Source organism: Notolabrus celidotus, chromosome 1 (genome assembly GCF_009762535.1).
Source record: "Notolabrus celidotus isolate fNotCel1 chromosome 1, fNotCel1.pri, whole genome shotgun sequence".
NCBI classification, from domain to species: Eukaryota; Metazoa; Chordata; class Actinopteri; order Labriformes; family Labridae; genus Notolabrus; species Notolabrus celidotus.
In genome coordinates, this window is record NC_048272.1 from 36,874,392 (window position 1) to 36,897,995 (window position 23,604).

General features: G+C 38.5%; 2 protein-coding genes across 2 annotated transcripts; one reads left to right on the forward strand and one right to left on the reverse strand.

Moving 5' to 3' along the window:
* Positions 1-260: 260 nt before the first annotated feature.
* Positions 261-19,469, reverse strand: p3h1 (prolyl 3-hydroxylase 1). The gene is made up of 16 exons (XM_034692127.1): positions 19,395-19,469; positions 17,650-18,140; positions 15,225-15,377; positions 13,988-14,177; positions 13,773-13,904; positions 11,368-11,507; positions 9,812-9,901; positions 9,653-9,705; positions 9,442-9,569; positions 9,177-9,304; positions 5,459-5,554; positions 5,203-5,353; positions 3,377-3,494; positions 3,206-3,281; positions 2,500-2,640; positions 261-1,518 (listed from the first exon to the last, which is right to left on the reverse strand). The coding sequence occupies exons 1-16, from the start codon at positions 19,396-19,398 to the stop codon at positions 724-726; spliced, it is 2,886 nt and encodes a 961-aa protein (XP_034548018.1). The 5' UTR covers positions 19,399-19,469; the 3' UTR covers positions 261-723.
* Positions 19,470-19,773: 304 nt separating this feature from the next.
* On the forward strand, positions 19,774-23,402 carry c1h1orf50 (chromosome 1 C1orf50 homolog). The gene is made up of 5 exons (XM_034692141.1): positions 19,774-19,954; positions 20,684-20,799; positions 21,495-21,581; positions 22,200-22,331; positions 22,894-23,402. The coding sequence occupies exons 1-5, from the start codon at positions 19,906-19,908 to the stop codon at positions 23,077-23,079; spliced, it is 570 nt and encodes a 189-aa protein (XP_034548032.1). The 5' UTR covers positions 19,774-19,905; the 3' UTR covers positions 23,080-23,402.
* Positions 23,403-23,604: the final 202 nt, after the last annotated feature.

Here is a 23,604-nt window from a genome sequence, read left to right on the forward strand (position 1 = left end):
TTCAAGCAAGGGAGTGCAACAATGAGCGCTCGGGCTTTGAATTATTCAGGCTGTAGTCCAATCACAGCAGGAGGGCAACCCAGTTTCCCCAAATCTTGAAGTTCAGTACCTGAGGATTACTCTTGAAAGTGAATTTGTAATGCTTTGTTAAATAAGCTGGGGGAGTATGTGACAGATTACTGAACAATGCTTCCATGCTGACACCCAGTGCTGACTCAGAGTACTGCATTATCCTCTCTCTCTCTTTATGAAACTCAACATGACTTAGAAACACAACTTTTATTTCAATGATTCACAAAGTGGATTTGAGTTTTCTTGATATAAATGCTTTGCTCCCAGTGATGCCCCATCCCCCGACCCCCAACATGACACAGCAAATAAACAGGTACAGAAAAGTCAGGTTGAAATGTGAGATTAAATTAAGCATCATGTCTACAGATATAAAGCTTTGGATGCCACATACGAATGGTAACAGTACGTTTGGCTCTTTGGCAGATTGTCAGTCAATAAGAGGAGAACTCAGTGAAACAGCAGGCGCTCTGTATTTTCAGTCATTGAACTTTTAAACATAAATTCATCCACCTCCAACAGTTTCTCACTAGATAAATAATGCTTTACAAACTCCACCTTTCACTCGGTTTGATTCAGACACCCACAGAAGAGACCTTGAAGAAAGTAGTAGAAAACATATACACCTCATACACAGTCACAGATGCTGTTTGATCACAGCTCCACCCTGCCCCTCTGAGAGTCTGACGCCGACATTGCGTCAGCTTGGGCTTTTTTAGAGTCCGTCTTGGCAGCAACTTTCACTGTCTTTTTAGCAGCAGGCTTTGCATCCTTCTTGTCTCCCTGCTTGGCCTGTGTTTTAACCGTCTGTTTGCCATCCTTTTTAGCAGCAGGTTTGACTTTATCCACTGTCTTGGCCTTTGCTTGGTCTCCAGTTTTGGCCTTTGCTTTGTTTCCAGTTTTGGCCTTTGCTTGGTCTCCAGTTTTGGCCTTTGCTTTAGGAGCAGCTTTGGCTTTGGTGTCTTTTGTTGTTTTGCCGACTGGTTTCTTTTCTGCTTTGTCTTTTGAAGGGTCGGCTGGTTTGTCAGCCTGTGTGTCTGCAGGCTTCTGTTCTGCTGCTTTAACATCTGCCTTACTGTCTACCTTACTGTCTGCTTTACTGTCTGCTTTACTGTCTGCCTTACTGTCTACCTTACTGTCTACCTTACTGTCTGCTTTACTGTCTGCTTTATTGTCTGCCTTACTGTCTGCCTTACTGTCTGCCTTACTGTCTACCTTACTGTCTGCTTTACTGTCTGCTTTATTGTCTGCCTTACTGTCTGCCTTACTGTCTGCCTTACTGTCTGCTTTACTGTCTGCTTTACTGTCTGCTTTTTCCTGCTCTGCCTGCACAGGAGGCTCTGGATTTGTCGGTAAAGCCTTGGAGCTGTCAGTCTCTTCTTGTTTGATGAAATCTGCATCCACAGGGGTGGAAAACATCTTCAGCATTTCTTGAGCTTGGATTCTTTCCTACATGACAGAAGAAGAAAGATTTAAGGGACACTGAATTCAAAATGAGCGGGTTAAGAATTGTGTTTCAGAGCAGAGGCAGATTAAAAACATATTGAATTAGATTCCTTTAAATCAAACAAGCAGTCTCTAATTTCATCAATCAATCAATCAGTCAATCAGACTTAATTTATAAAGCGCTTTTCATACAATGATATTGTAACACAAAGTGCTGTACATAAAAACAACTTAAAATAGAATAAATTAAGAAAAAGATATAAAAAACCCCCCCCGCATCCTAAACCCAACCCCAGCCCTGACCCCAAACCCACCCCCACAATTCTAAGGTTAAGAACACAATATATGCAACAATAATAATAACAACAATGAAATAAAATAAATAAATAAAATAAAAAATAAAAAAAGAAGTTGCTGAACAAACAGAGGAAACACTCTCATGATATCTTGATGAGGAAACACTGGAGGTATAAAAACTCAACTCAGGAAATCAAACACTCAGATAATAAAACATTAAAATATTAAACCATTAAAGGAAAATAAGATGCTATACTTAGAAAATGAAATAAATAAATACATAAATAAATAAATAAATAAATAGAATAGAATAAAAGTGACTCAAATTTGAACTAGATAATAAATAAATAAATGAACAAATAAAACTGTTATAAGAATGAATGAAACTCAATTAAAAGGGAGACGAAAAAGTTAGGTCTTGAGTTTGCTTTTAAAAATGTTTATGCTCCACCTTGGAGCATAAACATCACATTTCTCCTGTGCAAGTGTCTGTTTCTGTTCAATTAACATTATAATGTTTATAAAGATGTAGCTTGCTGTTAGAGTCTTTATGTGTTTCTACAGAGTGAAGGAACACTACAACGACATTACTGTTATGATGATTGGGAGAGTTTCATTACACACTCTTGGATCCTGCTCATAAAATTGCACTTGCACTAATGTTAGCTCCACAGAGGTTGTGCGTACCTTTTCCTCATGTGTAGGATCCAGGGTGAACCACAGTGCCACAGCACACCTCTGACCCTTAGTGACGGCTCTGACACCGTGAGGGTTTTCCTTTCCTGCTCCAAACCCGACCACGCGGCCACACCGGGGACGCACCTCGGCCTGGAGGAAGTCAAAAACAAAGAGCATGTAACAAATAATAATTCTAATATTTTAATAATAAATATGAGTTTATTTGTAGAGCACTTTTAAAAAAAACAGAGTGCTTCACATGGGCAGTGAAATAAAACAAGCAGTTTTTAAAATCAGACAAGTGAAGATAAAGAATTAAAACCTATTTTAAAAGACATCAAATTCCCCTAGAAGAACTCTAAAGGAATACAATTATTTTAAAACATATTTCTTTATATGGTTAAACTCAAATAAAATAAAATGAAATTCAGATAAAATCAGGGAAGGCCCTATGATAAAAGTATTTGTTAAAGTATTAAAGTGTTTAAAGATGAGATTTTAAAAAGATCTCTGACTCAGCAGACCTGAACTCCTCGGGCAGACCTGAACACCCTGTCCCCTTTTGTTTTCATTTTTGTATTTGGAATGCCTAGTAAATGTCTGCCAGAGGATCTCAACGCAGTAATAACAATGAAGCCTGAAATTGTTATTTTTATATTTTACATACAGCACATGTACAGAAAAAAAAATCAGGCAAGGCCAGCTGACGACTTACCGTCACTGTTTTAGCATCGAGTTCAGTGAAGATGAAATCTCCTCCTTCAAAGTCACTGTTCAGGTAAAGGATGGCACTGCACAAGAGAGACGTGATGTCAGGTGTGTGATTCTGTCCACAGTTATCCTTTTAAAGATGAAGTGTGTAGAGCATGAGTGTGTGTGTTCTCACCTGTAGTCTCTGTGTGTGTATGCAGGAGGCTCCTTTATACACTCATTGAGCTCAGAGACCAGCAGACAGTTGTCCACATGGACAGGGTGACTCAGGTCTTCACGGTCCTCCTGCTTCTCTACAGAAACAAAACAGACAGAGGTTAGGGGTCTTAGATTCTTTGTTGAAGCTACTCTAACCAGTCACTGTTAGTTTTGTAACTTTGTAAACAAACCCAAAGACAACATGCTATTGTTGTTTTTAATGTGTATCTATATCTTTAGGTGTGCACATGCTAGTTTCATGCTAGTTCTTCCCTAAGCATACATCTATTTTTGCACATGTTCAATGAAAACTATGTAAACCTAGAGTAAGATTCCTCAGTGAGTACACACAGCAGGCCTTACAGCGAATTCTGAGAATCATTATCAAAGTATTTAGTTCAACTCAGCACTGCAGATCAATTAACCGTCCACAAGCCAGTTGTTTTGGTTCGGTACATTGCGTTCAGTCAAGCTTAATCTGCAGAAATGAGATGTTTCCAGCAAAAAGACCTCAAATAAACCCATTTCATGCTACCTGCTCAGCACCAAGTCACAGACACAAACACTGAGCAGAAAGCTGGCAAACATTTAACAGTGAGACAGGCTGAATTGATGGTAGTGATAAAAAGCACAAAGCAACATGAGAAGTGAATAAAAACTAGAAAGGCACAGACGTTGTTTTGCAGGATGCTGGGTCAGGCATCGCTGGATCTCCGGTTTCAGAAAGCAGAAGTAAACAACGACCAAGCTGATAGATAAACTGCTTCTTTAGCGTCACTTTTGATTTAAAAAGTTAACAAGTGGTTTATATGGAATTTAATAATTTTCACAGCACATAAAAACTGAGTGCCCTCGTCATATACGGAAAAAAGAAGAAGAACATTAGCGCTGTGAATTGTGGGAAACAGTACGTAAGGGAGACTGGTCCACTGCATACTGAGACTTGTTCCTGAATCAGTACGACATCCGGGTAGTTTTTGACATACTGCAGATTTTGCTCTTGTTCACATACTACATATTGAATTTTGGCCAAATCAGTATCGGTTTGAAAACAGCCAGTGAGACGCAAGTTCAGGAACAGGACCACGTCTCTAAAACCAATTTGATCACCTGCAGCTCATTGTCTCTTTCACCTGTGCATTTACCTGTGACTATACTATACAAACCTGCCTAACACATTCTAACTTGTTCATTTCAGTTCTCAAGACTCCCTCCCCATCTTTAAAAAAAACTCCACTACTCTTCCTTCTCCCATCCTCTCCCTTCCTCTCCTCTCCTCTTAACAAAGGAAACAAAGGGGGTTACTGAACCTGAACCGTGTCCAGACCATAGACTGTATAATAAAGGTTGAGACATGCCCCCACCCTGAGTCTCGACCCCCCTGCTCTCGACCTTTGCTCGTCCATAGGGGGTGCTGGTGGCCTAATGGTCTAAGCACTCCACATACAGAGACCATAGTGCTCGTCACAGAGGTCGCCAGTTTGACTCTCGGCCGCGACCATGTGCTGCATGTCTTCCCCCACAATCTACTACCCACATTTCCTGTATATCTTCAGCTGTACTATCAATAAAGGCAAAAGAGCCCCAAAATATAACTTAAAAAAACCAAAAAAAAAAACACGTGTAGATGTGTATTTTTCTTCTTTTTAAAAAATTGGGTTATGGGTCATGCAAAGGTTGCTTTAAATGGCTCTCTGCAGGTAATGTGTCCTTGCAGGAGACTTCTCTACTATGGATTATTTTGAATGTACAATTATATATACCAAATCAAACAAATATGAAAACTCTCCCTTAATCACTTACCATCAATGGCGGAGCGACACACCAGGTGGGAGTAGGAGAAGTAGAGAGGAGTTTCTAGATGGAAGTACGACTCCAACACCTTCCTCACCTTCTCACTGAGGTCGAAGAACAGGCGAGCGCTCTTCAGAGGAACTTTTCCCTCCTGACCGAGCTGCAGGTGTGGACACAATGATCAGACTCAAATGGATCAGAGCCTTCTAAAACAGACTGTTCTGAGAATACTATGTTTTATGAGTCAAGGAGCAGGACTACAGACCTTCACAGCCTTCAGAACGGTGACTCCCTGGAACATCTCACCAGGAGAGTGTGGGGAAGGGCGCCCCCTGTAGCCGTCACCTTTGAGAGCAGCTGCCTGGAAAATAAACCCAAGATCAAAACAACATGACAGAATCTCTTTACATTTTATACATAACAAAAATAATTAAAGAGGCATACTCTTTTAGTTCATGTCTTGCTAACCTCAAATGCAGCTGCAATAGTTTCTACATTTAATCTGTGATATTGTCAAAGGTGTCATTTAAACTTTGAAGTTTTGTCTGGAGAACCATTTAATGATACTTCCTGTATAAAGTCCTGTTCAGCCACTCACTCCATAGACTGTATCTGTCTCTTTGCTGAGCTGCACAGATATAAATCAGTGAGAATGCAGAGCTGGATAATGATTCCCTCTGAGTCCGTCCCTTGAAGCTACTGCTATCATAAGTTCTTTGATCCTCAGTCAATATAAATATATAGCTCTATGAGGGATTTTAGATGAGGTGTTCTGTTTATTTCAGTCTGGTATATGTATTTATTACCTGGCAGGGATGATGTTACTTTGGTACTGAGGATTAAAGGGGTGTTATCTAACTCATTCTGCAGTTATATTGTCTCAGCTAGCATAATACAGAAGTAATCAATGCAGTAAATCAGGAGTCTAAATATCACAATAAGTAAAAAGAGATCACTCCAAAGTATGACTTTCGTCACTTGCTTTAGGCTTTCTGTCTTTTCTGTACTTAAGGTATTCTGAGTCTTCTCTAAAGGCTACATGTACAGCAGGGGCGTAGCGGACGCAGGGTAGACTGGGTACACATCCCCCGTACCTGCTGTATCTGTCCCCTATGTCCCCCTGTTGGAGCCAGATTTAAAATTTGTCTTTAGGATAGATATTTTGTGTGAACAATATTTTGAGGAAAATCTTATTATATTTAGCAGTATGGGGTAAATTTGTTAAATTGAGTTAACTAGTAGCTTACTAAGGATTGACAATAAAATGTTTTGAGTCTACCTGTGCTGCTTGTGTGTGAGACGCGTGCTCTCCTCCTGGAGCCCGTGACAGTGAGCTCGCTGATAGGTAACCTTTAAAGGTGCTCTGATTTGCTCTGTTCGGGTGGGTTAGATGGCGGAGAGGAACAGTTTTCTGACCGCAATTTATGTTATGAAGTTTAAGCCTGTTATTAGTTGTTTGTAAACTGGAAAAGTCAATCAGAGTACCCTAGGAATAAATTATTTCAGTTATTGCAGCCTGACTACTCTGTGCGTGCTTAGTGGAAGATGTGTGTTGGTAACTCCACTGCTAACCTCAGGTGGCTAAATGATAAAAGTTTGGATTAGCCTCATCACCCCTGCACTTTTCTATACTGTGAATCGAGTTTGACAGAAGTTTAGACTTGTTTATACTTGCTCGTTTTTCCAAGTTATCCTGAATGCACCATGAGTGGGAGGGAACGGAGCGCTCTTTCTGTGTCTTCTTTTTTAATAATCAAAGCAGAAAGGCTGTCGCTTCTTTACCTAGGCCAGGATGAGCTAAAAGTTCACACTAAAATGTAAAGCAATCAAGCCAGCAAGAAGCAGAAGACCCTGCACTCTGTCTTTATATCAACAATGTAAGTTGAGTTATGTGGTGTACATACATACTGTATACTCTGTTAGTCTGCATAACTGTGATAGGAAGAGGGACAAGACAGCCGTCAGGGATCATGACACGGAGCAGCAGCATTTCATAACCAAGCCGAAAAACCTTGGTGTAGTCATAGACTCAGACCTTAATTTCAGCAGCCACATTAAGACACTTACAAAGCCAGCCTACTATCACCTTAAGAATATATCAGGATGCAGAAAAACTCATCCATGCATTTATCTTTAGCAGACTAGACTACTGTAACGGGGTCTTTACAGGACTCCCTAAAAAGTCCATCAGACGGCTGCAGCTCATACAGAATGCTGCTGCTCGAGTCCTAACAAGGACCAAAAAAGTAGACCACATCACTCCAGTTCTTTGATCTCTACACTGGCTTCCTGTCTGTCAGAGAATAGACTTTAAAATCCTGCTGATGGTTTATAAAGACCTGAATGGTTTAGGCCCAAAATACATTGCTGATCTGCTGCTACTGTATGAACCATCTGGACCTCTGAGGTCATCAGGTACTGGTCTGCTTTCAGTCCCTAGAGTCAGAACGAAACATGGTGAAGAGCGTTTAGTCATTATGCGCCACATATCTGGAACAAACTCCCTGAAAGCTGTAGGTCCGCTCCAACTCTCACCTCTTTTAAATCAAAGACTAAGACCTTTGTTTGTTGCCCTCATGTATGAAATGTGCTGTACAAATAAAGCTGCCTTGCCTCTGACAGTCAGGAGGCTTCACAGGTAAGGACAGGTTTTAAGAGGCTGAAGAAATACTAATAACTAGGATACGGGTGGATTTTAAATTAAATGCACTGTCACAGATGACACAAAGAGTAAAATATTCACCACAATGCAGGGAATTGAGTATTAGATGCTCAAACTTTTCTTATTACCCCTTTCTCAATACATTTAAAATAACCCTAAACTGTGAGTATCAGGGGTTTGAAAGGAGATGCCCTTGGCCTAGCTGTTTAAGTGCGCCCCATGTACAAATGCTTTAGTCCTTTACGCAGCAGCCACTGGTTCGGTTCCAATCATGACCCTTTGAGTCTTTCTCTGCTCTCTACTCCCCATGTTCCCTGTCTCTCTTCAGCTGTCCAATCAATAATGGCAAAAAATGACGAAAACATAAACAAAACAAGATAAAAATACCATTTTGTGCTAAAAATCTTCCAAACAATTTGTCCCCCTCACTTCTGAGATGACGTATACGCCCCTGTCAGTATATGATGGTTAAATAGTGATGTCAGGATCAGATCAAGTTGAGTTTAAGAGCCTCAAGTCATAAAGTGAACTCAGGAAGTTGTTAATCTCCTCCGAAGCCTTAGATCCTCAGGTGGGGCACTTATGGTCGTCCCAAAGTCGAGACTCGAATCCAAAGGGGATCAAGCTCTCTCCATCAGAGCCCCTTGACTTTGGAACGACCTCCCTGAGGAGATAAGGCTTGCAGAGTCAGTGACATCTTTTAAATCTCTTCTCGAAACTCACTTTTACAGACTGGCTTCAATGTGACTTCATCCTTCTAACTGCTTTTTATTTTCATTTATTATTATTTTTAGTTTTTATCCAACTAATTATTTATTTCTGATTTTATCTGATTATTTATTGTTTTTTATTTCTTTTTAATTAATTATCTTAATGCTCTTAATTCATCCTTTTCTATTTTCTGTTTTCTCCTATGTTATGTCGTCTACTTCTTAAAACCTTTTTATTGTATTGTCCTTAAATGCATTATTTATTTACTTATCTGTTTTTATTAATTCATTTATTCAAGTTCTTGGGGAAAAAACAACCTCTTCAACAATAATTAATTGATCTACTGTTTCATCACTTTATTCTTTTTAATATTTTGTGTTGTATTATTTTTTTTGCATCATAAGAATTCCTACACTCCTCTCTGTCTGTCAAATGTTTATTTTGTCTTCTGAATCCTGCCATGCTTTGTTTGTCAAAGCCCTTTGTAAGCATTTGTTTTTAAAGGTTATTATTATTATCATTATCATAATATGTTTTTATAATTATTATAATTATTATAATTATTATAATAATAATAATTATTATTATTACTATAACTGTGATAACTTACATTTGAGAGGCCTTGCAGCTCCCTGCACTCATCATCACTGAGTACCCCGTCCAGCAGCACCCGCTGGGAGCCGTTCAGCTGATTGGACGTCATGGTTATCTTGATGTCATCATACACCTGAGGGCTATCTAGAGGTGTAAAGACACAGAGCACAAGTTTGAGAAGACTCTCTCTTTATGTCTACATTCCTTTAATCTGTGGTTATTTTTTTTTATTAAATCTTGCATGATCAACACTTCATTTTTCACTGCTGTGAAATTTTCACCTTCTTGTGGTGTGAGTATCATGGCCAGATCTGAAGAATCCTTCTTCTTCTCCTCAACAAGAGTCTCAATCTCCTTCATCAGGTTTCCTATTTCCTCAGTGATCCTGGCTGCAGTCTCTTTGTCTGCCCTGAGACACACGAGTCAACATACTGTAACAGTCTGCTTCATTGTACCCTGCATGAATGTATGTGAGTGTGTCCTTTATCTTACTTCTGCTTGTCTCTCAGTTTCTTTGGCATGACATCTTCAGGTGTCCATGTGTCCTGCATGACAAATCACAGAAAAAGCAAGAGTCAAAAACCTTCCAACAAAGAGGAACTAAAGCATATAAGGAGAATTAGATCAATGAGAAATGAATGATTTACTCACTGGATCTACAAATGTGATTCCAAAGGCTTCGTATCCGAAGTACAGCAGCTCTTTCTCCAGGATGGACTGCTGCATGTACTGCTTCACCACCTGGAGACCAAACAATCAGATCAACGTTAGATGCTTCTGTTGAAATCACAGTCTGTTAAAAGAGCTGGATCAGACAGCATGTTCAATTAAACAGTCGAGTAAAGTAGCAGTGACACTGAAAGGAGGGTATTATGTGATCTCTGGTGTCGAACGCCTTCCACTGATGACCACAAGAACGCAGAACCATTAAGACAAAAGATAGCTCCCTGCTGTACGGGCCTCTTCCCCTCCCTCACTGCCCCTTCCTGTCCTGGCCCAGATTGGGCATGAACATAACATTGTACCCCATCATGTGTTTACAAGAAAACACATAAACCAGAGAAAAAGGGTCTGTCAATGCCAAATTTAAAAAGAAATCTAAAGTAGAATAAATAGTATTCTTATTCTTATTATTCTTATTACTAATATTATTATTATTATTATTATTATTATTATTATTATTATTATTAATAATACTAATAATAATAATAATAATGATAATGATAAAATAATAATAATAATAATAATAATAATAATTATTATTATTATTATTAATAATAATAATAATGATAATGATAAAAAATAATAATAAGAATAATAATAAGAATAATAATAATAATAATAATTATTATTATTATTATTATTATTATTATTATTATTATAAAAGTAATAATACAATTAATAATAATAATAATAATAATAATAATAATAATAATAATAATAATAATAATAATAATAATAATAATAATAATACATTTATTTTGTAAAGCCCTTTTAAGAAACTAAAAGACACAAGACTTTAACAATTGTAAAAATTAACAGGAAAAAATAAAGCTAGGAAACATAATACTACACACAAATAACATGATCACACATTAACAGTTTGTTGTTAAGGTGAGTTTTTAACAGGGATCTGAATGTGGAAAGGTCGGAGCAGTTTTGAATGTGTGTGGGACGTGAGTTCCAGAGGGAGGGGGCGGCTGCAAAGAAGTCTCTGTCCCCTCAGAAAGCATGTGATGTTACAGGAAACCCTGAGAAGTATTTTATGTGAGCCATGTGAATGTCTTTTATCCTGCTGGCTTTCTGCTTCTCACACACCTCACAGTCTGTCTGTACTGAGATATAGTCTTCTGGAGTTCTGAGTAGGTATGCCATATTCATGAAGTGTGTTGTCTTTTGAGTAATGTTTGATGACTAACAGATGGACAGATGATAGGAAACAAAGGAGGAGAGAAATGACAGGAGTTCAAGGCCTGCACCTCACAGAGAGCCTTGACAGTAACAGGTTTAAGCAGCAGACATTTTGACGTGCTCTCCAAGAGACAAAGAGATGATTCCCATAACATTATCTGTTGTACATGCCAACATGTCCAGTCTGATAAACCATTGGTAGGTATGGTTTGGGATAACACATAGCCTCACATAAACATTCATAAAGTTCTTAAAAAGAAGAGTTTACAGGTAAGCAGAGTGAGGGCAGGCTGTACCTGTCTGGCTGATATGGTCTGTGCCTTTTCTTCACCCAGCACTGCAGAATAATAAGCCAGGTTCTGGTTCATCACCTCATCATCAGGGTGGAACAACAGGAAGGTCTTAGCACACTCTATGGCCTGCTCGTACTTCTCACCTGGAGATAAGAAACATAAGACAGGAAGTTAACAACCAACCAATCAATCAACCAATCAATCAAGTTCTATCATTAACAAAGACCCAACATCAAGACTGGATAAGATCCAGTCCCACCTTACAGACAGGACTCAGTCTGATCTCATCTTAATCCACCATGAGCAGAGCACTTTGCAGCATTTAGCAAGTTACAGCATCAAGGACAAACTTCCTTTAACAGGCAGAAACCTCCAGCAGGACCAGACTCATGTTAGACACACATCTGCTGAGACCGTGTTGGAGAGAGGGATAGAGGGAGATGAACAGAGAGAAAGAGATGATAGTGGGGAGAAGGATAGTAGTAGTCTTAACTAATATGAGGACCTTTTAAATGTTCCTTGTGTGTCTCACACAAGCACTGGCCAGAGAGCGTTCTGTTTTTATGCCCCTAAGCAATGGAACTCTCTGTCTCTGGACATTAAAACAGCGAGCTCTCTGAGTGTTTTTAAAAGTAAACTTAAGACTTACCTTTTTAATCTGGTTTTTAATTTGGAGTAATTTATTTTTAGCCCTGAACTGCATTATCATTTTAATCATTGCTTTAACATTTATTCATCTTATTTAATTAACTATTTATTTCTTGTATTCATCTGATCTTGTTAACGCTATCTTATTTTTAACTTTTCTTTCCACTCTTACTTATTTTATTAATTTCACTGTATTTGTTTTATTTTATCTTTAAGTATTTTTATTATAATCATGTCTTTTGTAATTTTACCATTGCTGTTGTGTTCTGTCTGCATGTTTATATGTATGACAGGTGCTATATAAATAAAGTTGAGTTGAGATGAGATGAGACAGGGGTTCTAGAGAAATGGAGGATTCTGGCATGAAGATACATGAACATACTCAGGGTGAAGACTTTGCACATGAGGGTAAGTTGATTCATCATGGAGGAATCTAACTTAGCTTATGGAAACAATTTTTCTGTCTTCTGAAGTTTTGGATCAAGTTTGAGAATATAACCTTTATACCATACGTTTGTTTTCTTTCTGATGAACTGCAGAGGGAGACTCCAATGGCTCCAAAAAAAGCCTCTTGCAAGTTTATGATCCTGCTTCTCAATCCTGTTGTTATAACTTTATGGTTTCAGTTAATAATGCCTTAACATTTTTACATGTTTTTAATGTAAGAACAGGCCTTTAGACCTTAATTAAAAATAATACCAACTAAATTTAAAATGTATCTTTTGTTCTTCATCAGGAATACCAATAATTTGTTCAGTGAAAAGTTCAAAACCTCTGCAAGCTTACATTTAAATCCACCGGAAACATTAACTTAATTTATCAGATCTTCTGCCAGTGATCACCAGTTTATTAAGATTAACAGGCTAATAATAAAAAGAGGGCTCAACTGGATTTGCTGCAAATATCTGCAGAAATATCTGAATTGCAAGGTTGCAATATTAAAAAAGGAAAATAAAAAGTTACTTTTAAACATTTTCAAATAAAACTGACAACCAACATCCAAACTAAGACAGCAGCTGGTGTTCATTCCTGTTCCAACACTTATGAGGATGTTTTGTCTCTGTTAGCTTTTGTTTGTCAGTCTGCACCAAGCGGCAACCTCTGGTCTTAACATGTGAAGCCCATGTAGAAGTGTTAAAAACTGCAGTTCATCGTGCGTCGGCTTGAGGCTGGCTGCAGAAACACCAGAAACCACATACACACCCATTCAAAGAAGACGATCTTTACAGCAGAAATAAAAATGTTTACAGCCTGGTTCAAAAAACAGTTTAGGTCTGAGTGGCTCATTTTTCAATCAGCACACACTGTACACGGGGTGAATTATTTAAAACATTTTAAAAGATATTAAACTTTCATTTTTTGCCCAAATAAGGACATGGCTGACTGATTGACAGGCAGGCACCCTGTAGCTGTTAGCGAAAAACCTAAAGGCCTGCCTCTTTACCTCACACTAGCTCGCCAGAAGTTAGGCTGTGTTCAGCATCTCCAATATTGCGACACCTGCTGACGATTGGCTTCAAAGCAGACTATTTGTTTGCTACATTAGTAGCATCTGTACTGTTGGATGACCTTTCACCCTCTCTTCTTCTTTAAATAGTGATTTCCTGTCATTAGATACGCCCCCCCTCCACCGTGAGTCATACAGAAGGATGTAATAACAGTGATGTTCAAAGTGTTGAGGAACATTTGTCACATCTTGACCCAAAACATTCCCATACAGTCCTTATACAGGCAGAAAAAGACAGAGCGGGTGGACTCACTGTTGTAGTAGGAGAACTGCAGGTAGTTGAGCTGAGAGGGCAGGAAGTCCTCAAAGGGTTTGGCTTGGCCAGCAGTCGATGCCAGCTCCACTGCACAGTGCTGCTTACAGCTCAGGACCTGCATGTAGTGGTCTAACACACAGACACAGTTATATAAAGAAGAAGGCTCCATGTGAATCTTTTCTGCTTAAAAACCAGAGGACGTTTGGTCTCACCTGTCATGGTTTGGAACAGGTCTGCACTGTACTCCATGTAGTTGTATCCATCGTAATTGTAAGCTCCCTCACACAGTGCCTTGCACTCCTTATCGGCGGTGAAGTACTCGTTTAAACCCACCTCGAAGTGATCCGCCGCCAGGCCGAAAGAGTCGTCGCTGTAGTAACTCTTTCCCAGCAGAAACTCAGCCTGAGGAGTGAGAGAGCATCCAGAGAGGTGGTCATCATTACAGAGGAGTTACTTTGTAATAATTGTAGTGGCCTCATAGATAAAAGTGTCCTCGTGGCTAACAGTCTGAATATTTCAATCATTGAAGTTAGTTGTGCTTTACTTTGAATTAAGTGTTTTAATTTGTATTGAAAGAAAGAGAACATAAATGAAGCCTTTAAACTGGATTTAACTTTGAACACATTTGAACCCTTGTTTCCATCATATCATCACATATCACACTTCACTTTAAAGGTGCAGTTTGTAGAAATAGGAACATTAGCGAAATGTAGTGGATTCTAGGATGAACCCCTTTGGAAAACAGTGAATGAACAAAAGGAAAACAAAGAACGTCATCAAGAGAGGCATCTGTTGTTGTTTTTACTGAACTGCAGGAGTTGTGCTCTGCTTCATTCACAAGATTCACCACATATTTACAAACATATTAACAGAGATTCTCTGGTCTCATCTGTTGCAACCAAAATGATTGTATCTGTGAGTAGAGCATCACAGCTACCAATGGTTTGTGCTCATCTGAAACAACTGGTTTCAAAACAACAACAACAACAACAACAGCAACAACAACAACAACAACAGCAACAACAACAAAAAACGCTCTCTCTTCACCTCTGCCTCTTTCAAGCTGTTTTGTCCGTTTAATCCGTCCTGGCAACCTCCATCAGGAGACCCGCTCCCTATGTAAATCTACATACTTATTCTAAGTATATAAAAAGAGAACTATAGTTTCATAAAGGTGATTATACACATATTTTAACATCCCATTTCCACCAAATCTGTTCTGCTGAAATGGTGCTAACTTCTACACACTGTACCTTTAAAGCCAGCATCCTAAAGGAAAAAAACTGTAAAGCTATCTGAAAACCGTGAAACTCAAAATCAGTAGAAATAAGTTTACCAAAAACACACAGAAGTTATAACTTATAACACCGTCTTCTCCTCCTCCCACTAAACCCTACATCTGAAGACAGAAATCAAATCAAACTCATCAGAGAAGGCGTTTGCTCCCACCATATGCTTGCTGGCCTCCAAATCTTTGAAGTCCTCTTGCTGTACTCCTGCCATCATCTTGTAGTACTCCAGGTTCTGTTTCATCTCCACGTGGTCCGGGTTGGCCAGGAAGAACGTGTGAGCAGCTGCCACGGCCTTGTCCAGCTTATTGATCTGAAAAAGACAGACACGGGTTCAGCTCATCCTCTTTGATTGAAGGTGTGAGGCCGGGAGACCCTCACTGATGGATGCTTAGCCAAAAGCTGAAGGGTCTGTGCCCAACTGGAAGCACAGGGGGAACACGGTGAATACACTGATGTTCTAATATTTGGTTGAAATGGTGAACATGCAACCAAACACTTCTTTATAACTCAAGCTGATGCAAACAAACAGAATCCTTAATTTAAAGCCTATTTCTATCCACATCTGTCTAACATGAGTCTGGTCCTAATGGAGGTTTCTGCCTGTTAAAGGAAGTTTGTCCTTGCCACTGTAACTTGCTAAATGCTGCAAAGTGCTCTGCTCATGGTGGATTAAGATGAGATCAGACTGAGTCCTGTCTGTAAGATGGGACTGGATCTTATCCTGTCTTGATGTTGGGTCTTTGTTAATAATAGAACATAGAGTACGGTCTAGACCTGCTCTGTTTGGAAAGAGTCTGAGGAGAACATTTGTTATGATTTGGTGCTATATAAATAAAGATTTATTGATTCACTGTGTTAACCAGCTCAGCTTTTTGCTAACTTTGTTTTTTTCTAGTAGCGAGTTGCTGTGAGCAGCATCAGATCATTTTGATGAAAACAATGCTATGAGAAATACTGAAACTGTACAGTAAGAATTACAACCCAAACAAGAGGATGAAAGATGCTTCTTCTCTCATTACACAGTCATTGGTCCATCATTAATGTAGCCTGACCAAACTGACCAATATTAGCAATTTTCTAAAGTTAGCAAACAAACCCTGTAGTTCAAACTAATGAGTACAGAGTTTATCTTAAAGTGGAATTTGAGTAGTTAGTTATTAATCTACATTTGTAATTAATTTGTTGTGTAGATATATTGTACTTACTATATGTTATGCTTGTTTCTGTACAAATGTTTCATAGGATACACTAATTTACTTTGAATTACTTATAGTTTAATATTTACTATGTTGTATGCTCGTTATTATTGTTTGCACTAACCATTTTACTGCTATAACCCTGTTCTTACCTTATCTACACCTCTAACAGTGACATTATTTTTATTCCTTTAGCACAGAGGTTCCTAAAGTGTGGGTCAGGACCCCCTGGGGGGTCTTGAGACACAAATGGGGGGTCGTGGGATGTTTTTAGAGGTTTTTTGTTTTTTTTAATTATCTTAAAATAGTACATTTTGCCCATTATAGTAAAGAATATCGAAGAAAAAAATTGTAGCTAAACTTGAAATAAAACCTTGAAAATAGAAAATGTAATGAGTTGTCTGCCTTTCTTTTTGCCAGATGACTCCTAAATTTAGGGTTAGTGAACAGTTAATTATCAGAAGCATCAGTAGCAGTAAGTTAATTCATAAGGGCACAGGAAACACAGCCACATCCTCATATAGGTAGGCTAATTTTCTCCAGACCAGCTAAATGAAGCCACATTAAATCACTTTGAGGGACACAGTGGGGGTCGCTCGTCTTTGGCAAATATATTTTGGGGGACGTGGACTGAAAAGTTTGGGATCCCCTGCTTTAGCATAACCTTTGCAGCAGCTTTCTCTGTTTTAGTGACATAAAAATGAATCAAGCTTGAAATGAAAATGATCAACAAGATCTGGTTTGCTGCCACATGTTGTTAAAGTTGTGAAAGTCTGAGGTAAGCAGCTTATTCTGCAGATCATGTTGTTTTTCTGCTTTTTTGCTGAGTCGTGCTTTGATGGAGAAGTTATAAACAACACAGTACAGATATTTAAACTTATATGTTGACTTTTGCAGGTTTAAATTCTGCATGAGGTTTCATCACTGTGTGCTTTCTAGTGTTGACAGAAAGTCGTATGGAGGCAGAGTTTAGGAATTCCCCATCACATATTTGGCTCATCTTGCACATGCATTAACTTACTTACAAAGTAAAACTGTTATAGTAAAGTGTGAGTCCTTCAGGCGTCTTTGAAAGCAGCTCTTTGGGTCTTTAAACGTCCTCACGTCAGACTCACAGAAGCTGACTCCACCTTAAGACGTGGCATGAGAGCCTTGGTTTGGGGGGGTTGGGGTACTTACAGTATCCAACTCTCTTTAAGCTATGAGCTAAAGTTTGAATGAGATTATAACTAACGTGTTAACATGCTCGATGTGCTTTTCAATATGTTACACTGTAAACAAACATAAACTCCAGTTCTGTGTGATGCATTTGCTTTCAGGATAGCGCTGGCTGCAGCAGCAGCATCTCCACACTTACAGCTACAAGTAGCCTCTACAGAGTTATACCTTAAAATATGCAACTTGTAAGTAGTTATAGGGAGTCCTCTTCTTAAACTCCAGCTCCACTTCGTCAGTGACTTGATGCAGAGTAGGTGAACCCAGTTTCTCAGTCTCGCAGGAGTTCACACAGTCAGCCCGTTTCAGGATTTTCTGGAAGAAGCCGAGGTCATCCACAGACCCGGCCCCGGGAATAGGGACTCCTAGCCCGGCCAGGCGATCACCGAACGCGGTCTGGTTGGCGCAGCTTAGCCGGCACTGCGCCTTTACGCTCCGGACCATAGCTTTGTTCCTGAGCGCCTTCTCCATGTTCAGGATGACCGACAACCAGTCCCCCTTATTGTAGGCGTCCACCGCAGTGTCGAAGAGGAAGTCAAATGGATCCAAAACGGGGCCATTGCTGGGAGTAGTGTCCGAAATGCACAGAGGGATACTGAGGTAGAGAGATATCAGCGCGTAACGGAGCTCCATGATGCTGGATATCTGAGCTCTGCAGGAGTCTGGAGCAGAGATCAGAGGAGCCGGTCACCAAGAGGAGAGGCGTAACTTTTCTCCAGTAGGAACTTGTCTGGATTGGAGGTGGGACCTGAGCAGTGGAGCCCCGGGGAGCGCTCCCCCTCCTACCCGAGAGACTCCTATAGTCCTACCCCATAATCACCCACATGAACTCTTGTTAAACAGTCATTTGGGCTTAAAATGACTTTATATCCAGGAAATCATTTATTTAAATAAAAAAAGAGGGTTGCCAACTTCTCGATCTCAAATGTGCATAATGTGCAAAAGCATTTTCTGATGTAATACAACTTAAATTTATTGCCCTTTTATTTAGCCCTAACATTTGATCTGCAACACAAGAGTGCAATTTTCCACTTAAATCACTTGACTCATTTCTGGCACCTATATGATTAGAACATTGGAAACAAGGAGAAACACAGACATACTTTTATTAGTACTAAAAACAATTGACTATATTAAGGAAGCCCCAAAAGTACTGGATTAAATACATTTTATTTTCTCAGTTTTCTCGAGGTAACAAGTTCATTTTGTCGTTATCTCGAGGAAAACAAAGCTTGTTCTCAAGATCACGACTTATTTTTCTTGTGATAACGGGATCATTTATCTTGTTTTATTCAGACATCGAAGCTCGTTTTTTGTGTTTTTGTTCTTCAACCTGTAAGATAAATGTCTCGTAACAAAATGTCTTTTTATTCTTCATTGAAGGAAAGTGTTCTAAACAATGTTTATAAAAAAAAAAAAACAATTAAAGAAACGGATAACAGGCCTTTCACATTACCTGAAGTTACTTGGTTAACATAAATGTGCTCCTTTTACATTTAGTCGGAAGCCCTGAAAGACCATGGTTGAATACATTTTATTTTTCCCATGATCTCGTCTTTTTTTCTTGTTATCTCTAGAAAGCAAAGCTTGTTTTACTGAGATAAAGAAAAATAAGTTGTGATCTTGAGAAAACAGAGTAAATAAAATGTATGTAATCATGTCCTTTTAGGGCTTCCGTACTACGGACATATCTTATGGAGAAATCTTTATAAAATGCTTTCACATTTTTTCACTAAGGAAGTGCACAGGTTTGCGTTTTAACTATTTTTAAGTCCTGCAGTAGTTTTTGAACAGATCAAACAAGCTAACACAAACAGTCCAACAACCAATAACTATGACCATATGTTGAGCACACAGTCTGGTGTTGAGTAAGTGCTGACGCAATGGCTCATGGAAAAAAAATATAAAGACATTACCCATTTCCAGGTGAGACCTTTATTAGTGTGATTTGTGTGGCCACCTGCGTTGTCAATGTTAACCAAAATAATGAACCGTCTGCTTTTAAACGCAGTGATATCATAATAATGGTTTGGTTTCTCAGATGCGACTCATCTCTTTTTGTTTAGCATCTCTGTAATGAAGCGTAGCTGTTTCTGACATACCTGAAAAGAAACGCGATAATAAAATGAGATTTAAAATATATATATATTGATGTAAATTTTGGTTGATTAAAGCTTAAGATTAAAATGTTGATGAGTATATATATTGCGTTTTTAAATAAACTCCCTCAGTTTATATTTGATATTCTATGCAGGCACATTTTCAGACAGCTCTTTTATGCGAAGGGGGCGGTGATGTAGGACCCCGAGATTCCTCCTGTATGTTTGGTCAAATATTAGTTGGTTACAAAACCAGCCGGTTAGGAGGGAGTATATTCTTCAAACTCCACCGACAGAGTGTCCAGAGTGTGAAACTGTATCAGAAAACATGGACAGGACGGTCAGCCTCCCCAACCAGCCCGACAGGACCACCACAGGTAACATGAATTCTCTCTGGGACCTGCTGTTCCTCATGAGGAACCTTTAAATCTTTAAATTGAAGCTGTTTTACAAAGTGCACGATCAGGACTGTGGACATAGATCAATACTATACTCTGAAATTACTTAGATACAACACAGGAATGCTGCTGGGGCACATTAGTGCTCACCTGCATGTCCGAGCAGAGGTTCTCTGTAGTCCAGTACTTCATGTTCTTAAGAGAACACTGGGTTAAATAAAGCATTTAAATAAACATGTGCAGAGCATGTGTTTGTGGATATACTTATATGATGAACATGCTTACCAAATGTAATGAATCCTCTTCAGTCAAGAGTGTCATTTTCTTATAAGGTTATAACATGTACTATGTACTAGTCACATGTATTATTGTGTGATTACAGACAGTGGTGCACTTGAAGCTGCTAAACCGGTCGTCATTTTTATTTTTACTTTTTTAAATTGAACATAATACATTTGCAAAACACTACAGACATGTCCTCAAACAAATCCATATACCGCAATAAACAAAGGAGAACAGGATAATAAATAAGATTGAAACACATGAATGGTACATATAACTCATGTCAATATTTAAATAATCAAATATATGCAACAATTTAGACGCCAAGATTGTCAATCCTCTCAGAAAAGAAAGGTTGTTAAAGCGTGGTTATAAAAATAGTAGTTTGACTGGTGATGTAACTCGTGTGCATGTTGTTTCCTGCAGTGACTCTGGTGGAGAGCAGCAGCACCCCCAGCGGCCTGGAGCTGGTCAGCTCCTACCAGACCCACAGAGTAGGAGACCCCATGGACCTGGTGTCCCTGGCAGCACACGTTCAGAAGGTATGCTGGACAAAAGATGCATCTGTGAAGTTATTTAAAAAAAAAATGATGTGGATGGATATTATTTTCATATTATGTTAATATAATATATACACTACCAGTCAAAGTTTGGAAACACCTTCTCATTCAAGGGTTTGTATTTATTTTAATTATTTTCAACATTGTAGATTAATACTGAAGACATCAAAACTATGAAAGAACATTTATATGGAATTATTTAATGAACAAAAAAGTGTTAAACAAAGCAGAATATGTTTTATATTTTAGATTCTGTAAAGTAGCCCCCTTTTTCCTTCATGACAGCTTTGCACACTCTTGGTATTCTCTCAGTCTGCTTCATGAAGTGGTCTCCTGGAATGGTTTCTAATTAACATGAGCCTTGTCAAGAGTTCATTTGTAGAATGACTTGCCTTCTTAATGTGTTTGAGACCATCAGTTGTGTTGTTCAGAGGTAGGGTTAGTACACAATGGATAGCCCTATTTGACTACTGTTGTAATCCAGATTATGGCAAAACCAGATTATATCATAGTTTTGAAGTCTTCAGTATTAATCTAAAATGTTGAAAATAATTAAAATACATAAAAACCATTGCATGAGAAGGTGTATCCAAAGTTTTGACTGGTAGTGTATATTTAATATGACTTTTTAAATTATATATTTATTTTCATTCATATTTTTAATTCTTTGTTTTTAGGGGGATGAATTTATTAAAGCCAATGCTTGCAACAAACTGACAGTGATTGCTGATCAGATCAGATACCTTCAGGAGCAGGCAAGAAAGGTAAGAGCGTACACACGTGACACACTGCAGTTACTCTACTCTCTAGTTTCTAAACTATAAACCTCAACAAAGAAATGTATTATTATTATCATCACTATTATTATTATTATTATTATCATTATCACCATTGTTCTTCTTTGTCCTATTATTATTATTATTATTATTATAACTATTATCATTATCACCATTGTTCTTCTTTGTCCTATTATTATTATTATTATCACTATTGTTGTTTTATTATTATTACTATTGTTATTATTATTATTAATATTATTATTATTATTATTATTATTAGTATCAATATTATTATTTATTATTATCACTATTATTATTATTATTATTATTTATTCAGAATTTTTCATGAATCAATGTATTTATTTATTTATTTATTGTATTACATTTTTTGGGGGGGGGGAGTAGGTTCTTTTTCACAAAAGAGTAATTCCAAAGGATTGTGTTCATGAGATCAAAATTTGAGCCAAATGTCATTGAGCAGGTTTATTTCAGAGTAGCTCTTGTATAGCTAAATAATCCAATAAACATCAGCCTATGTTATTAATAGACAGCACGGAAAAAAAGATAGATGCTTCCCATCCAGTAAACATTTTTTCTCTCTAGGTTTTGGAAGATGCCAAAAGAGACGCAGACCTTAACCACGCTGCCTGTAACATCGTGAAGAAGCCAGGCAACATGTATTACCTCTACGAACGACCATCTGGACAGAAGTACTTCTCTATCATCTCTCCGAAGGTCAGGAGATATCTTGATATCAGATTATTTCACTGCCTCAAATGTTCGGTCACCTTTTGTTTACATCAGGAGTTACATATCTGCTCTACCTGTTACTTCACTTCCTCGGTCAGAGCCCTGCACAAATGTCAACACATGAATGCATAACTGAACACCTGCAGGAGTTCATGCATGTAATGTTGAGATTAAAAGGTGTTCAAAGTCCATGTGGTCAGGCAGCGAGGTCACAGTGAGCAAGCAGACAACACAGGCTGTTTAGGTCGGATCAGACGAGTTGTAGTTTCTCTCATTACGCTGTTATAGACAGAGTTCAATGGTCAGTGGATTTATGGAAAGGTTCGGACTGTAATAAAAGACAGAGAGCTATATATACACTTATGATACTTGTGTATTAGTAGTTTGTGTTTAACAAGTGGTTTTCAAGATTTATGAAATATATAAGAGAAAACTTGCAGGAATATGAGTTTGTGAACCGACACCAGGTGGATTCATTAAAGAAAACAGTTGTCACCTAGCGCTTCACACTCACCACAACGTTCTCTCCCTGTCCTGTCCTCTGAAGGAATGGGGTTCCAGCTGTCCTCATCAGTTCGTTGGTGCATTCAAACTTCAACACGACATGTCCTGGACTCCCATAAACCAAGTGGAGAAGAGGGACGCAGAGATCGCCATCATGGACAAACTCCTCAGCCAGCAGACGGCTTTACCTCCGTACACAGAACCCAACTTCAAAAATATCGCTGATTAAAGGACTACTGGACTGGACTGAATGAAGGACTCTACTTCTTCTTTAAGGACATGTGGATGCTCACTGTAGTCTTAACGTACATCAATATGAACTGACAGACATCCATGAGTGCATGGGAACTTCTGTTATATAAGCATCTGTTCAGTGTGTTGGTGACTTGCAGCCTCTGCTCTCAGTGCCATAATGCATCAGTCAAAGTGTTTGTTTGATGTTAGATGTACATTGCAACCTTTGGGTGATTGTCTTAATTTAAAAACATCAAATGTTGCTCCTCTGAGAAGTCTGTAAGAAGACATTTACCAATAAAGTTTTTAAATTTGGGATCTTCTTTTGCCTTTTTTTTTAAAGTTGTTTATGTGACACTTTGTCTGTTATTGAAACCACCTACTACATACTGCATACTGTGTTTGAAGGTAGTCTGTAGTCTGACTGTTCTGTTAGATCTGGTCTGCAGGATCCTGGGTCAGGCTTCTCTGGATTTCCGGTTTCAGAAAGTGGAATTAAACAACGACCAAGCTGATAGAT